Source organism: Rutilus rutilus, assembly GCF_951802725.1.
Source record: "Rutilus rutilus genome assembly, chromosome: 12".
NCBI lineage: Eukaryota > Metazoa > Chordata > Actinopteri > Cypriniformes > Leuciscidae > Rutilus > Rutilus rutilus.
In genome coordinates this window covers 33,070,661-33,088,019 of record NC_140217.1, presented here as the reverse complement: position 1 = coordinate 33,088,019, position 17,359 = coordinate 33,070,661, and the positions used below count along the sequence as shown (strand labels likewise).

Here is a 17,359-nt window from a genome sequence, read left to right as displayed (position 1 = left end):
ATACATCAATAATACCCTCTTGTGAATTTATTTAATTTATTTTTTATTTTTTACTTGTAAAAGGCAGTTACTGACAAGTGGCTAAATGGGACTACAGAAGTTGTTGGGGACATTAAACATCATCATGCCGAATAGGAAAAGTATTCACTAGTCCACTTTCACAGCCTCATTGTGTTTATAATGGCACTCTTGCAAACTATTATACCTTGAACTTTCAGGTAAAATGTATTTAAATAAAGACTGAAAGAGTTGTCACAAGCTTGATGGTGACACTGAAGTCATGTGACTGTGGTGTAGTTCGTTTATAGCCTATGTTTTAGGTTTTGACTTCTGCCGATTGTATCTACACTTCAAAATTAAATCATAAAAGTTGTTCATTTGTGAAGATTATCACAATGAACAAAACGTGTAAGAAGCATAAGAATTTGTTTGTCACAGACCTTATTTTCTGCAATAATACAAAAGCCAATGGAAAAATGCTGTTGGGTTTTTGTCAAGGGAACCAGGGTGATGCCAACGTCCGGGTTGGCCTACACTTTAAGTTATTAATGATGATATTACTGGGGATACGTGTGTAAATAATTGATATTAATAGTAATATATTAATTATTATTAATATAAATATATTAGTATTTACTCTTGCAATAAAGAATATTCAACCCTGCTGACCTGCAATTATTTTTGTGAATAAAATTGTATGAAAACACTTCAACTAAGGCATCAGTAAACCATCATAGAAAGTTTACGCATTCAAGTGATTCTGAGAACGTAAAGTTGAGTTACTGAGTTCAAATGAAAAAAGAAATCAAATCGGCTCTGAACATCTATGTACAAAATTCATATACATTTTATCCTTATATTGCTTGTGCACTGAAATGGTATGTATATTTGACCTGATTGCAAATTATTTAAGGGATTGTTCACCCTAAAATGAAAATTAAGTAATTATTTACTCACCCTGGTGTTTTTTAAATGTCCCACTCACGCTTGTCCATATAATGGCAGTAAGTAGCGACCAGCATCAAGTTTTTTTTTAAAGACGCAAAAGCATATCAGAATGATCCCATGCAACACGTGTCGTATATTTCAACTGTTCTGGGGGTATACAATATGAAAGTTAATGCATTATTTAATGAAAATTCTGACCTTGGCCATTGGTATTCAGTGCAGGGCAGCACAACGTGCACATTCTTGTGACTCTGTTAGCGCTGCAGTTCACTCTGTCTCGCCCCATTTGTGAGAAATCAACATTAACAAACACGCGACATGAAATAAAATCCATGTACCCTCTTCTCTGAGGTGAATATATACGTTGTGTTTGTTATCACAACATTATTTTGTTATTAAAAAAACATTTTTCACTTGGCTAGTAAAAGGTTGAGTAATATCTATTTAGTTGAAGTTTCCTTTGCAATACATTTCACTCACTCAGCCAATATAACATTGAATAAAACCACACTTTTAAAGTATATGCTTTACTTGGAAACATCTAAGTAATTAACACAATAGTTATTCTAGATATAAATAATTACAAGTAATGTGAACGCAGAAACCACAATACTTGGTAGACAATACACAATGACGGTAACATTGGATGGATCGTTTTTGTTTGAATGTGTCATTTTGAGTGGAAAATAAACTCCAAATGTCACAAAATGGCAAGTTACTAATCCTAAAGACAAAAGCAATGATGAAACAGTGTAAATACACCTCATTAATTATTCAAGGCCCAGTGCATGATGGGAACACAAGTATCAGAAAAGTTTATCAGTAAATCAGTAAGTAATTTTACTTAATTGTATAACGTTGATATTTACACTTTCATTTCTACACGCTTGAATTGAGTACTAATATAGAATTTACTTAGTTTTTTAAATTCTTGCCTGAACTAACTTTTTCATGTGAATTACATTGTTTTTTTTTCTGTAGTATTTACTTCACCACAAAATCATTTTTGGGCATGGATCAAATATTAGTTTAAATATCCATAGCATTTTACAATGATTTTAATCAGAGCAATACTAATTGCACTAATGTGTTCTGCCAAAGCACAGTCCCAGGCTCACAGCTGTGGCAAAACCCAGTTCATTGGTTATGGCCTGATTGAAACTTCAGCCCAAATTAATCAAATAGATTGAAGTTGCAGTCCAAACAAAGCAAAAACAATCAATGACACTCTGAAATAAATGGGCGATGAAACATTCTAAAATGAGCAGAGTCTCAGAGGCAAGCTAAAATTTAATTAAAGTCAGACATTCATTTAGGTTATTGGAACTTTAACTAAATTACAAGAATAATAAATTACTGAACCTCAGAACCATTTTTAGAATGAAGAAACTGCAGAAAATATGATGCCGGCCCACGATCCAAACGTAGAACTTGAGATGGGGAGAAATAATTAGCCTTGGTTGCCAGGCAGCCGGAGAGCATGTGGATGCATGTGCTATTTGAAATAAGCTGAAAATGAAATATTTTTTGTTGTTGTTGTTGGCTAATGCCCTAAATACCATTCAGTTCAGAGTTTGGGCATTTCAGCCATGAACTCGTTTGCATGCACCATGACCATGCACACCTCCAACGCTTTAAAAATTCATCAACACTTCAAAATGTGTAAGCTTACATTTTCTGATTTATTTATTTATTTTATTTTTTTCTTATTGTCAAAAAAATAAAAAATTAACAAATATGATAAGCTGTGCAATTTTAATTAAATTGTGCTCTGGAAATGAGAGAAAACTAATAATTATATTTCAGTATGTCTGCTATTTCGTTTTTTTGTATTTGTAATATTTGTAATATTCATCATGAATGGTTTGAATATTCATTTCCTGCATTTAGAGGCTAAGCTTACAATGCCTATTGGTTATGCCAATGGCACTGCTTACCCCTATGCATTTGACACACTTTACCCCAAAGCTACCATTTTGGGTAAAATGCTTTATTCAATAATTCATAGCTAAATATGAATAATTCTGTAGGCCAAATCATTTACATAGTTTTATACATTCACAATTCACCAACATATAATGCATGTTATACATTATACATACAGTTAAACCTGAATTAATTTGCTTTTGACATAACATTGTTTATTTGCCATGTAGAACATTTTGTCTGACATGCAAAGCGTAAAAAAATAGTTACAAGGACATGAGAGGGCAAAAGCTGCCATACAAATGAAAACACTAAGGAGTGGGTGGAATAATTGGTGTTGGGTGTAAACACATGCCTGCTGGTCTTCATTGTATCAGACATTTCTGTATTCATGAGGTTTCACATGCTATGAGACACTCGGCAATCCGTTATGACACCAAAAGACACTTCTACACTTTCTCTGCATCATCCTAACTGCCAAACACCCACACAAAACCCTCCTGATAGCACGGGGAACACAGCAAGAAATAATTGATGTGCTCTGTGTGCTTGTTTTTTTCACCCTCAGTTTGACACCTACCGAGGGTGCCAGTACCAGAACGTGATGGCACTATCCAGCTGCATCCAGACAAAGATGTTTCCTTCAGCGAGTAAAGGTTATTTCACTAGAATTTTCTATTTTAATTTCTGAAAAATAAATCTGTTTTTCTGTCAGTCTGTTTTTGAATTACAGTAAGTCAACTGAATATATTAAGGAAACTGGAAAAAAAAAATCTAATATATGCAAGCTTAAATGGAGAGTGAAATGTTTATTCTGTAGCTCTGCTTCAATACCTAGTGTGTTTGTCTGAATCGTTCCCATCCCCTATATTATCTCAGTTTGTCTTAGTCTTGTTTGAGTCACTATTTCAGTTCTCCCTTAACAGTCTGTCAGTTGCTCTGCCAGTTTCTATATTCAGAATTCTAATCATTGTCTTCATAGTTTGTGACATATATAGTGCCACTCACCATGTAGAAATAAGTAATTGTGTGAACAAGTGACCGATTTCAGCCGCAGCTTCAGCGTCTATTTATAATGTTGGGGGCGGGACGCTTTCTTAGAGAGCACAAGTGAGAGACTGCTTATATCTTCTAAATGCGGATTTTATCAGTGTTTTGGAGCAATCTAGCTTATAGATGACAGTAAGGCTGACATATTAATACTAAAAGCCCAAAAAGTTTGTATTTCATGGGGACTTTAAACGCAATCTGATACATGACACACACATAACACACATTTTTGATGCAATTTTAAAAAGGTTTAAAGGGATATTTCACCGCTGGAAAGATGAATGTGTATTTATATTGGGTCATTTATGTAGTAGAAATGTGAAATTATTTTAGAAGTTGGTGCCTTCTAGACTGAGAAAAGCCAGAAAATGTATTTTTGGCTCATGTGGATGAAAGACAACAACTCCCAGAATGCACTTGCCTTCGCTGCCCTACGAGGCCACTCCCAAGCCACGCCTACCAGTTACAGAGGGCAGTATCAGAAGAAATGATACAACTAGGCTACTAGTTGACTCGAAACTGAAAAGACGCCATTTTATCGTCTCCGTGACGAGTTAGTTGATCAATTTAAATACTAGCGTTTTTTTCCATCGAAATGGTGCTAAATTGCTTTGTACAGGGATGTACAGCCAAAACCAGGAAAGGACAAGCAGTAAGTTTCCATTATTTGCCGGTTAAACATTTGGAGTGGTGCAAACAGTGGCTGCGGGCTATCAACCACCCGAAGTTTGGAGAGGACACCGATATGGAGGGAGGCTGGTTGGAGTGAGATCCCACCCCCTATGGGCGGGTTGAAAATATGCGGAACTAGCTCCTACTACTGGCTGTAGTCTCTAGCTTCTGGCCAAAAAAGCCTACGATTACGCTAAATGATGATTTTTGCGTCATCAGAGTTTTTTTTTCCAGACACACAATACAGAAATCTGTCTCAGGGGGACATGAGGGAGGGAAGCACAGTCATTTAAAAATACTACCGGGTTTCTACTGATAGAAAGCTTAATGCTAATCGGTGAAGTATCCCTTTAATTCAATACAAAGAGCTAATGATGCAATACTCACATACATTTGAAAAAATGCATCAAACACAAATATTACACAATGTGTGTTATTATTAGTTATCAGTGATAATTTTTATTAGTTTTATAAATTGTTGAACTAATTAATAGTATATTTTTGTGTATTTTCTTTTAATATTATTTTCTATTCTGCGAGTATGTTTGTATATGGGCTTGCAGTGCATTCTGGGATTGCAATGCTGTCTTAAGACGGCTGCACACTTTGCGATTTTGGCCACGATTTGACCGTATGAGACGATTTTTGCAAATCCTAAAAGAATCCTCTGATCCTAGGCTAAAATCTGAAGTCTTTGATCGTTAGTTTGACATGTTCACAGACAGCCGATTAATGACCATTGAGATCAAATTTGACCTCAGACGAAATTCTGGCAGTGTCAGAAGATTTGACCCACAGTCCTGCAGTTTGACTTCTCCGACGACGACCGTCAAATTGTCTTCGTTTTTCAAGACAAGCCATGACCAAAATAAACGTTAGAGATTTCTTTGTAGTCCCCATTTCAATCCCGCGTGTAATGCAGCTCACATCACCGAACGCGTCATTGATTGATGATGTAAAACTCGTGCATGCGTGCGTTTTTAACGCGTCTTGACTGTCGTACAGTCTGACATTAATGACAACTGAGATCTTACAGTGTGACATGGCTTACAGCGAGGATCATGTTCGTACAGTCTGACAAGCAACAATCGTAAAGGACTATTATAAATCGCACAGAGTGCACCTGTCTATAGCTATGTTTCCGTCCACCAATTTATATGTGAATTTTGGGGTTAAAGATGTGCATAAATTCTAAAAATGTGCATAAAAAAACGTATGTGATCAATGAAGGTGCATCATTTTTTTATTTAATAAGAAGACATGCGCATAAATTATGATGGAAACACATGGATGTGGACAGAGGATGTGATTGGATAACTGGACTAACCAGTGGACTATTTGCATTGCACTGCATCTCAAATGTTGGTTTGATCATTCTGAAATGTCTGAGCCAAAGTCTATCATCAAAATTGTTGGGTTTAATTACCTCCCAGAACCGTCTCAAAGACTGCCTTCCCAAGCAGCAAATCAGTCTGAAATATAGTGCTTGAGTCAAACGAACATGTCCTTATTTCTCATTAGAGACCTTGGCCAATCTGTTTTAAGTTAGGTTTCTGTTTTGCATTAAACATTTATGCTCCCCACTAATTCTTTGTAAGTCCTTCATAGGCTACAAAAGAGCTGCTATGTAATCATCTCTACTGCAAGTTTGCTTAAATCCTGTCTCTAAACCATCTGCTCCATTTACTCAAGCATAATAAAGGATTATGGCACTGGATTATGGGGGTCTTGTTAACAAACCATGATACTACAGAGAAGGCTTAGATAAATACGTATCGCTGAATTTTACGATACAAGACTGCAGTTCTACTGGATTTCTGCTCATATGGTCCTCTTTAGCCATTCACATCACTCTTGGTCTGAAGTCAAAAAATGTCAGCACTAATAACTCTGAGATGATGCAGGAGAAGAAGCGGTGTGGGGGAAGGAGGCCAAACACCTGGCACACTGAGAGAAATAGAAAGAGAGAGAGGCACTAATGGGATATTAATAAGCCCTTTATGAGGCTGAAACTACATTACTGTGCTGGCAACAATGTCCACTATTACGAAAGCAGTACAATGCTTGAGCTGTGTTTAAATTGACTTTTGTTTATAAATGCTTATAAAAATGTTCTTTAAATTATGTGCTTATGGTGGTCATGGTGGAAAAGATCGTATTTATGAGTCGAACTCACATAAAGTAAATACGAGTGGGAAGCTCGGGATTTTCTTTAAGCCCAGAGTTTAGGAGTTGAGGGCGTGTCAGTGAGAAACATGGCGGAATGCCACAATATAGGCCTACTTATAGGTATTTAACAGTGACCTTTTCAGGCTTTTTTATTGACAATAAAATAAGCTAAGTGCACAAAATATAATAGCATTGTAATATAACAATAAAATATGTAACGGTAAAATTACATATAAAACCAAAAAAATAAAAATTCTGTCATTAATGACTCATCCTCATGTCGTTCCAAACGCGTAAGACTTTTTCATCTTTGGAACACAAATGAAGATCTTTTTGATGAAATCTGAGAGCTTTCTGTCTCTCCATTGACAGCTACACAACTACCACTTTGACGCTTTAAAAAGATCATAGAGATCGTAAAAGTAATCCATATGAACTGAGTGATTTAGTCAAAACTTTCTGATAAATCCAGGTAAATATCACTTGTGAACAGAATATTTTGGTGCATAATTTCCAATCAAGCTGTAATTTGTATGCAGAAAGTATGAAATATTTACAGTTTTTCTCGATTGCTTAAACACATTTCTTGAAACTATGCCTCATATTCTCAAAACAGTAAACACAAATCCATAACGTCTCACCCAATTCCCCAAACATCCTATTTTCAGGTCAAAATGAAGCTCTACACTCAAAACCATTCACTCTTGCTGAAAAACCAAACTTTGCCCTCACACTGGACACACAAGCCCTCAAAATCACACACACTACAACATAGTCTAACACACTGGTGCAATAAATTCAAAACAACATTTCCAAAACTGGTAAGTTATGTTACTTGTGGTTCCCCCCTCACAAACCTTTTCACATGATGAACACAAAAGACACAACCAATGGATACACTGGCACATTTTTATTCATTCATGTACTACACAGTACAACACACACACACACACAAAAAAAATTTATATATTTTATTTACTCTCTCCTCTAATTTTTTTTTACAGTATTTACTTACTTACAGTAAGATGTGTGTGACCATCATATGACAGTAAAAGAGCACACACAAACCATATTCTAATATGGAATTGTATTGGAATGGTAAAGAGTGTTAGTAGGTGACAGGAGGGCCTCGATCCACTCAAGGAGACAATATGATGAACACGTCTAAGAATGTTCCACGTATGGTTGAAATACCATCATTTGCCTAGAAAGATAACATTGTGGGAGTCAAGACTATAAAGGATGAAGGATGGCCAACCTTCACTGTTACACTCTGCAGCCACTCTGTGTGACTGTACGACTGCTGGCCTTTTCTTGCAAGAAAATAAACCTCATCAAAGACTACTGGAAATGTTTGTCTCTTATTCAGTGATAGAATTGTGTTTGCCACCACACACCTCCCTGAAGGTTCTCGAGGCGACGGTAAAGCGACTCAAATTTGGCCTTACTCGTAGCCCAGCCTCCCTCATAGTCATACCATTGCCTAAGACATGGGCAACTAGAGTGGCTTGAATTTCATCTGAGACTGCTTGTCTTCTTGCCCTTCCTCCTCCTCCTCCTCCTCCTCCTTCTCCTTATCCCTCCTCCTCCTCCTCCTCCTTATCCCTCCTCGATCTCTTCCTTCATGTCTTTCTGGATCCATTGTTCCAAAACTCAATAAACTGATTTGGGCCCTTTTATCTATCTATTGAAGGATCTGATTGATGTGTGTTAAATTTTGACTCTTAGTGTTTCCACCTGGATAATTGTGTGCTAACTGAGCTGAAGCTGTGCTGACTTGAGTGAACAATATTGAGTGCTAGTGCTTTATACATGACAACATGGTGTAGGCAATGAGAAATGAAGGGATTTGTGTGTAGAGTTTTGCAGTGACAGTTCAACAAATTTGACTCATGTGTCAAAACAGGGAATAGTGTTTATAGTTTAGTGAAATGGGTGTGCTTTTTGATAAATGGCATTATGGTTTTGAAATTTTAGTTCAAAAGCCTGGTTATAGTGTTTAAGCAATCGAGAAAAACTGTAAGTGTGAAATGAAAAATGTGACATTTAACATACATAAAATACTAGCTAAACCATTAGCCCTAACAAGAGGCTGTTTAATAAAAAAATAAAAAATAAAAAAAGTAATTTCCATCACTGTCATTTCAATCACATAATTATGTGAAGAGTCCATAGTCGAAGAAACAGCCATAAATGTATGCATCATATAACACAATATTGAAACTAATTTATTTTAAAGTCGCAATGTAACGGACATAAGGATCTGTAAGTTACTGATAGTTCAAGTGTCCAAACAAGTGAAATAATATACCATGTAGTATTTTAAAAATGGGGAAAAACAATATTTGTGTAAATATGTGGCGACAAATCATAGCACATGGGGCAAATTTTAAGAGGATCACTATCCAAAAATACTATTTTATGAAATTTGAAACTGCTAAAACAGCGGGGAAGATGGATGGGCATTAATTTGCATTATACACACAAATGCGGAAATGTCTGCATTTAAGCATTTAAATGAGCTTAAAAAGCGTGCCGTTACAGCAGATTTAGTGTTATTTGTGAACCTATTCAGCAGGTTCAGAGTAAATGCAGACATGAGGGTGAGTAATTAATGACAGAATTTTCATTGTTAGTTGAACTAAAATGTGAACATACATGAACTATACCTGTGGTTACTTGGACAGGACACGTGTTATCTTGAGTGGAAATGACTTCATATCCATGACATAAAACTCAACTTAATAATAGTAGCAATAATCCTACTTATTTTGATATTTTGTGTTCTGATACAGTGACATTCACACATTTTCACGTTTGTCTGAAGTGTACAAATACTTTTTTGTCACTTGAATACCTAAAAGCAAAGCAAGGTGGGACATTCTTACAGTATAAAAAGAAAGAATTTAGTATTTGTGTCTGTCATTAGCAGCACCCTTTCAGTTTCATATCCTAATTCTTAGATTGAAAAGCTATTGATTTATCTTTTTGGGTGCTTTATAAATTCTTGTGATCACAATTCGGACAGGCAGCTCTTTCACATTTCTTGCCGTGCGTAAAGGATGTTTTCAACCTATTCTCCACCTTGAACTACCGTTCTTCATGCTCAAGGACGTTTGCATGTGACGTTGCCATCCCTGGCCTGGTGAACCAACACCATTCATAGCTTCCCTTTGTCATTTTTTTTTTCCCATTGCCATTTCAGAATATTATTAAAGCAAATATTGAAGAAGAAAAAAAAAAACTTAAAAAGACCCCGGGAGTGGGGAGAAAAAAAAACACCTTTTGTGTGGCGGGAAATTAAATTTGGGTCTAAACAGGTTTAGTAGCCTTGGGAATTATTGTAGGTTTTGCAGGTCAAATTATTTTTTTAACATAATATTATTCCGAAACGCACCGAAATCACATGCACAAGGACTACTGATTTTCTAATTCAAAATTGTAATTTTTTTTTTATGTGCATGCATTTAAATTCAACAGACCGTGTCACGACAGTGGAAAAGATGTCTATCAGATTTAAGGGAATGTTATAATTTGGATGTGAGGGTTGTACTGTGTGTCAGGCAGGTGGGCAGTGGGGGTTCGACTGTATTACCTTGGTTTTTCTTTGTTCCTCTCTTTCATACTCCATCTCTTTTGCGTATAAAGACGTGACTCACTGATAACTCTGAATGAAGGACAGTGCTTATAAACCATCCGTCCCTCATCAGAACAACTGAGAAGCTGCCTCTTCACATTTTGGAGTATACATACATGCATATACTCACATTTTACGTGACAAACTGACAACCATTTGTATCTGTTGGACATTAGCACCTGAAGAAAAACAAAACCTTGAAGTCCTTCTTTTTTTTTTTTTTTTTTTGCGTTTGTAGTGCTTGGATCCCCCTCCCAGGGGAGAGAAACCTGTGACACCAGCGTTTGAAGACCATGACATCCAACATTTCTTTCTTTCTCTGCCTGTTGCTGGTGTCTCTGGGTTCGACTGCAGTCATCACCGGGGTGAGTGACCCTTACAACTTGCAGGGCCAGTCTGGTCAAGTGGATTGAACACTGTAGAACACTATAGAACACGAACACTAAATTATTTATTTTGTTTATTCAATCCTAATAGTAACATTGTTTGGAAATCACTGTTTGAGTGTCAAATTTGATTGAATTATTCATTTTCATTTGAGGTATTTCTTTAACAATTATTTACTGCATCTATACATTTTAAGTGCCGTTGATTTGTAAGTTTTGAGGTAGACCATTTTTTTTTCATTCCACTATGTAGAACAAATTACAGTATATTTAATTTCTGCAGTGTAGAACAATCATTGGATAGATGGAGATTTCTGTTTATTATTCATGTATGTTTGTGTGTCTATAGATAGATAGATAGATAGAAAAAAAGAAAGAAAGAAAGAAAGAAAGAAGAGTTCTGTTTATAAGTTTGCATACCCCAGAATATGGAAGAAAATGCTGATAATTTTAACAAAATAAGAGGGATCATAAAAATTGCATGTTTTTTTTATTTTATTTAGCACTGTCCTGAATAAGCAGTTTCACATAACAGTAAACATCTAAAGGTATACATTATGTATGTTTATATTATTTATTTATTATTTTATATTTATTTATTTATTTATTTGTTTGCTTTTGATTTGTATCTGGTTCAGGGACAATACAGACTGTTGAATTTTTTATTTTATTTTATTCATAATGCTCTTTTTATTTTGTTATGTTAACTTATTAAAAGAAGTCAAGTAATTCGTTGTCATCAAGCCTCAATCTTACAAAAGTTTTACCATGTTAATTGAAAAAAGAGGATTTGCTGGTCATTATGTATCAATAGAAAAGCAAAAAATGCATGGCAGTTGATTTCATAAAAGGTACAAAACAATTTTTGTTAGCATCTTGACTGCCTAGACTAGAGAACCTTTCTTAACATAAATTTGACCAAAATCAGTTTGCTTAAGGCTGTTAACTCCAATAGCTGATGTTAGACTGTCATTTAGACAAATCAAAGCTTTGCATTTCACTTTTAACATGGCATGTTTCCAGCTTTTAGTGCACACACAATTCAATAATGTGATGTAATAATAAAACAATACATTTAATACCGCACTGCTGTCACATTCACCGCCTTCTTCCTCGTCTGTGTCTGCACTACACTTCCCAGTATCCTCCGTCATCATCACCATCACCTGTTCATCATCATCATCATCGTTGTCATCACCGCCTTCACCTGTGTTTCATTCATCATCACCGTCACCAGTTGTCTTTGTCACTTTGTCACGCCTCAGCTTCATCTCCCTCCTTAACTTCTCTAGGAAGTTTTTTCAGCTCGCCCTCATCAGTTCCCTGGAGGATGAAACCCTCAGCGCCCTGTTCCGGATCGGGGCCACTTTCCATCGTCCCCTCAACCTCCCAGACACCTCCGGACTTTGTTGGAAAGAGACTGTAATCCAGTGTCTGGAGAGCGTTGCGCCCCGGTCCGGAACGCCACCCAACCCAGCTCATCACACCAGTTCAGCCGAGCCTGCACTTCACGCCAGTCCAGCCGAGCCTGCACTTAACGCCAGTCCAGCCAAGCCCAAAGCAGTATGCGTCATGCCCGCCGTGCCTATGACTGTGAGCGTCATGCCCGCCGCGCCTGAGACAGTAAGCGTCATGTCCGCCGAGCTAGAGACTGATTGCGTCATGCCCGCAGAACTACTGTTTTCTTTTATCCCGCCGGGCTTGAATCTTCCTTCGCCGTTGGTCCTGCCCAGCTCAAAGGCCTCTTCGCCGCTGGTCCTGCCCAGCTCAAAGCCCTCTTCGCCGCTGATCCAGCCCAGCTCAAAGCCCTCTTCGCCGCTGATCCAGCCCAGCTCAAAGCCCTCTTTGCCACTGGTCATGCCCAGCTCAAAGCCCTCTTCGCCGCTGGTCCTGCCCAGCTCAAATCCTTCGCTGCTGGTCTCGTCCAGCCCAGAGCTTCCTTAGCCGCTGGTCCCATCCAGCCCAGAGCTTCCTTCGCCGCTGGTCCTGCCCAGCTCAAAGCCCTCTTCGCCGCTGATCCGGCCCAGCTCAAAGCCCTCTTTGCCACTGGTCCTGCCCAGCTCAAAGCCCTCTTCGCCGCTGGTCCTGCCCAGCTCAAATCCTTCGCCGCTGGTCTCGTCCAGCCCAGAGCTTCCTTAGCCGGTGGTCCCATCCAGCCCAGAGCTTCCTTCACCGCTGGTCCTGTCCAGTCCAGAGCTTCCTTCGCCGCTGGTCCCGTCCAGCCCAGAGCCTTCTTCGCTGCTGGTCCCGTCCAGCCCAGAGCTTCCTTCGCCACTGGTCCCGTCCAGCCCAGAGCTTCCTTCGCCGCTGGTCCCGTCCAGCACAGAGACTTTTCCGCCGCTGGTTCTGCCCAGCCCTGAGCCTGTCTCCATCCCAGAACCTCAGCCCTCACCAGAGTTGGCCGCCGACATGCTTGAACCTGAGCCCTCAGCAAAGATGGCCACCGCCACGTCGCCTGAGCCCTCAGCAGAGATGGCCGCCGCCACGTCGCCTGAGCCCTCAGCAGAGATGGCCGCCGCCACGCCTGAACCTGAGCCCTCAGCAGAGATGGCCACCGCCACGGTATCCGTGTATGAGCCGGTGTCTGTTCCTGAACAGGTGTATGTTCCTGAGCTGGTGTCTGTTCCTGCCCATAATCCCGTAGCCGCCCCCAAGGAAATTTTGAGGGGGGACAATACGTCTCCGTCCTGGTCGCCTGCTCCGCCGTGGTTGACCACTCTGCCTGCTCCGCCATTGCCGCCCGAACTGCCTTCTCCGCCATGGCCACCCGAAGGGTCATCTCCGCCATGGCCACTCGAAGGGTCTTCTCCGCCATAGCCACCCGAAGGGTCTTCTCCGCCATGGCCACCCGAAGGGTCATCTCCGCCATGGCCACCCGAAGGGTCTTCTCCGCCATGGCCACCCAAAGGGTCTTCTCCGCCATGGCCACCCGAAGGGTCATCTCCGCCATGGCCCCCTGCGCAGCCTGCACCGCCATGGCCCCCTGCTCAGCCTGCACCGCCATGGCCTCCTGCTCAGCCTGCACCGCCGTGGTCCCCTCCTCAGCCGGCACCACCGTGGTTTCCTCCTCAGACTGCTCCGCCACGGTCGGCGATACCATCCTGGAGTCTCCTGTCTGTCCTGTCCCTTTTCTCCCTCCGGTCACTGACTCCAGGATGCCCACCCCCCCTCCCAGGTTTTGCCATCTATGGCGCGGGTCGCGCCTAGCGGGAGGGGGGAGTTATGTCACATTCACCGCCTTCTTCCTTTTCTGTGTCTGCACTACACTTCCCAGTATCCTCCGTCATCATCACCATCACCTGTTCATCATCATCATCATCGTTGTCATCACCGCCTTCACCTGTGTTTCACTCATCATCACCGTCACCTGTTGTCTCTGTCATTATCTCTGTGTATTTAAGCTCCCCGTTTCTCTGTTCACTTGCCGGTTATTGTTTGTGCACTAGCACACTGTTCCGTATGTTTGGATATTTACTTGTTGGAATAAAACCTTTGCTATTTTTGTATCTTCGCCTACCTTCGCCTTCCTTCGCCTTCTTCTTCAACCCGCTGACGTTACAACTGCACATATTCATTAGGGATGCACGATATATCTGCCACCATATCGATTCATTTTTAATGTCATTGTTATCGGTTTGATAAGAAAATTTGGCCAATATACTAAAGCCGATAAATAATGGATTTTTTTCCTTCAGCTGAGACAACTGTTCGCCATAATGGTTTTGAATTGCTTAAAATATGATTGGAATCACTTTATGTGATTATATAAAAATTACATAAAAATTTGGATTTAGATTTAGCGGCCAATGTATCGGTTTTTGGCTTTCAAATATAAAGAATTATCCAAAATTTTCATATCAGTGCATCCCTAATATTCATGCATGCATAAAATCGATCGTTCCTTGCCACTGTAAAGTTTAAACTCACAGAGCATTTCTAGGGTCAGCAGAGATGCCGTGCTGTTTGACATGAATGTGTTGGGATGCTCAAATGCATTGCCTTCACACCTGTCAGGACAGTAAAAGTCTACAGCGCTCTCAAAATATGCGAGAGTGCTGTCAGAACACCCCAGGCCTAATGGAGATGGAGGCATGGCATTTTCAAACACAATGAGACCATCATCCTACACGGCCTGTCAGGGCAAATCAGTAGCCTGGATCCATGAGAGAAAATCCTATGCCACCCATGGGCTTATGCTCACTATATAGCTTTACAAATACATTGTATGGTGGATGAGGTGGACAGACTGAACATTTCATCACTGATATGCTTGCTTACTAGAGTGAAAAGTGGACATGTTGATGTATTTATAATGAGAAAGATCCCTAAGACCTGTGTGTGTGTGTGTGTGTGTGTGTAGGCATGTGAGAAGGACTCTCAGTGTGGAGGTGCCATGTGTTGTGCAGTCAGCCTATGGATCCGGAGCCTGCGAATGTGCATCCCAATGGGTCAGAAGGGAGAAGACTGTCATCCAATGAGCCACAAGGTTCATTTCCTCCTCACATTCATTATGTTTTTTTTATGTTCCTGTTTTTTACAATCTTTAATTTCTATTTAGGTGCCATTTTTTGGGAAGAGACTCCATCATACATGCCCATGTCTGCCCAACTTAGCCTGCATCACTACAGACGATGGCAAGTCCAAATGTCTCCCGCCATTTCCTTTCCAGGATCAATACCTGTGATGAAGATGCTTGATCACTGTATAGCATGCTAATGTTTGTATAAAGTGTATAGTTGTAAAAGTGTTTTAGATCTATTTATTGAATGTATTTAATCTTCATGGAAAATGAATAGAAAGTAAGAAAATAGAAATTATAGAAAATAAATTAGCAAATGAGGTCATAAAATGCAAACAGTATTGGCAAAATGTCAAAATATGACCTAAATAATATATTTCCACTGCACAAAAGGTTCTTTATAGTGGAAAAGGGTTCTTTAGATTACTAAAATGTTCTTCACAGTAAGAAAATGAAATGGTTCTTCTAAGAACTGTTTGCTGAAAGGTTCTTTGGGGAACCAAAAATTGTTCTACTATGTCATCGCTGCAAAAATCCACTTTTGGAACCTTTTTTTTTTTTCAAGGTCCCATTGCATGAAAATTTCACTTTATGAGGTTTTTTAACCTTAATATGAGTTCCCCTAGCCTGTCTATGGTCCCCCAGTGGCTAGACGTTTTGATGGGTGTAAGCCAAGCCCTGGGTATTTTTGAGAAAAATATTTTTCTAGCGAATCTAGAAATCTTCCCCTTATGTCGTCATAAGGGGAAAGGTCACCTCCCCTTTCTCTTCTTTGCCCGCAAAAATAATTTGTCCCGCCCATGAGAAAATGAGCTGCGCGAGCGTGATATTGGTTTTTCCTCGAGAGACATCATGGCTTGCAAACGAGTGAAACATGGCAGTTGCTCAGTGTTTGGATGTACAAATGAACACAAAAGTATTTTTTCAGTTCCTTCATCCGAGCCTCTGAAGATCCAGTGGGTTATGTGAATTTCTGATGTGTAATTGTGCAAGTTCAGACAGATAATCTTTCTCTCAAAGTCGTTCAATACTGTTTATGCATCAGTAGATCAAGCCAGTGACTAAACGATCAACTTCACGTCGTTTCTCTTAGTAGGATGAAAATAATCGTACTTAAACTGTGATTAATATATATATACAGAAAGCGATCAAAGAACAATCCCTTTCCAATCGCCCAAGCTGTCAATCACACAGGGCGAGTTTATCTGGACACTTGCCAAAACTTGTTATGAAATAATGACGCTGTTACACTGCACAACGAAGCTCTTACTGTACTTACCTCATGTTTGCATTGGTGAAATCATTAATGAGAGTGCAGACTGTCATCTGCTCAATGCTCATTACTGAAACCTTTTATGTGATGGGAATAGATCTAAATACTTAAAAAACTTCTCACGATTCGTTAATCCTGATAGCTGTAATAGTAAAAACGTATAATAGCTGTAATAGTAAAGGTTTTCGAGAGAGTTCCACATGTAATGCTAAATTTTTAATATGCGAGCATTTCAGCCAATCACAGCAGTGGGCGTTTACACTGAAGTCTCACAGCAGACACGCCCCTTTAAACAGAGCGTTCAAATCAGTGGCTAAAATCAGGCTAGGAAATATGCCTTTTATTTCTAAATTATAACAACTTTTGATCTAAAAAACATACTAACATTATAAGGGCACCCCAGGAAACATTCTAAAATAATAAAATAATCCATGCAATGGGACCTTTAAAGTGCCCCTAAGCTTTTTCGAATATCACCTTTCATGCGGTGTGTAATATAGCTGTTTGTGAATGTAAAAGGTCAGAAAATCAAATTGCACAATAAATAAAGTTATTGTCTCCTAAAAGAAAGAACTGATTCTGAACTACCGAAATGAGTCGTCAGTAATTCCAGTCTCGCTTCCTGTTACATACCTCCGTAATAATGCCAGCCTATGGTCTTCATTGGCTTCCCACGAACAACGTCTACTTTGACCAGCCCTCAAACACTGTAGTTGTAGCTGAGGCCTGGAAGAGTTTGGTTTGTGTCGTCAGCATGTCGAGAAGACGCTGTGAATCCA

At 39.5% G+C, this 17,359-nt stretch overlaps 1 protein-coding gene across 1 annotated transcript; it reads left to right on the top strand.

Moving 5' to 3' along the window:
• Positions 1-10,663: 10,663 nt before the first annotated feature.
• On the top strand, positions 10,664-15,472 carry prok2 (prokineticin 2; the record flags this gene model as incomplete). Its single annotated transcript, XM_084424960.1, has 3 exons — positions 10,664-10,767; positions 15,149-15,274; positions 15,347-15,472. Exons 1-3 carry the CDS (start codon positions 10,696-10,698, stop codon positions 15,470-15,472), a joined length of 324 nt encoding a protein of 107 aa, XP_084281086.1. The 5' UTR covers positions 10,664-10,695.
• Between the last annotated feature and the right edge of the window lie 1,887 nt (positions 15,473-17,359).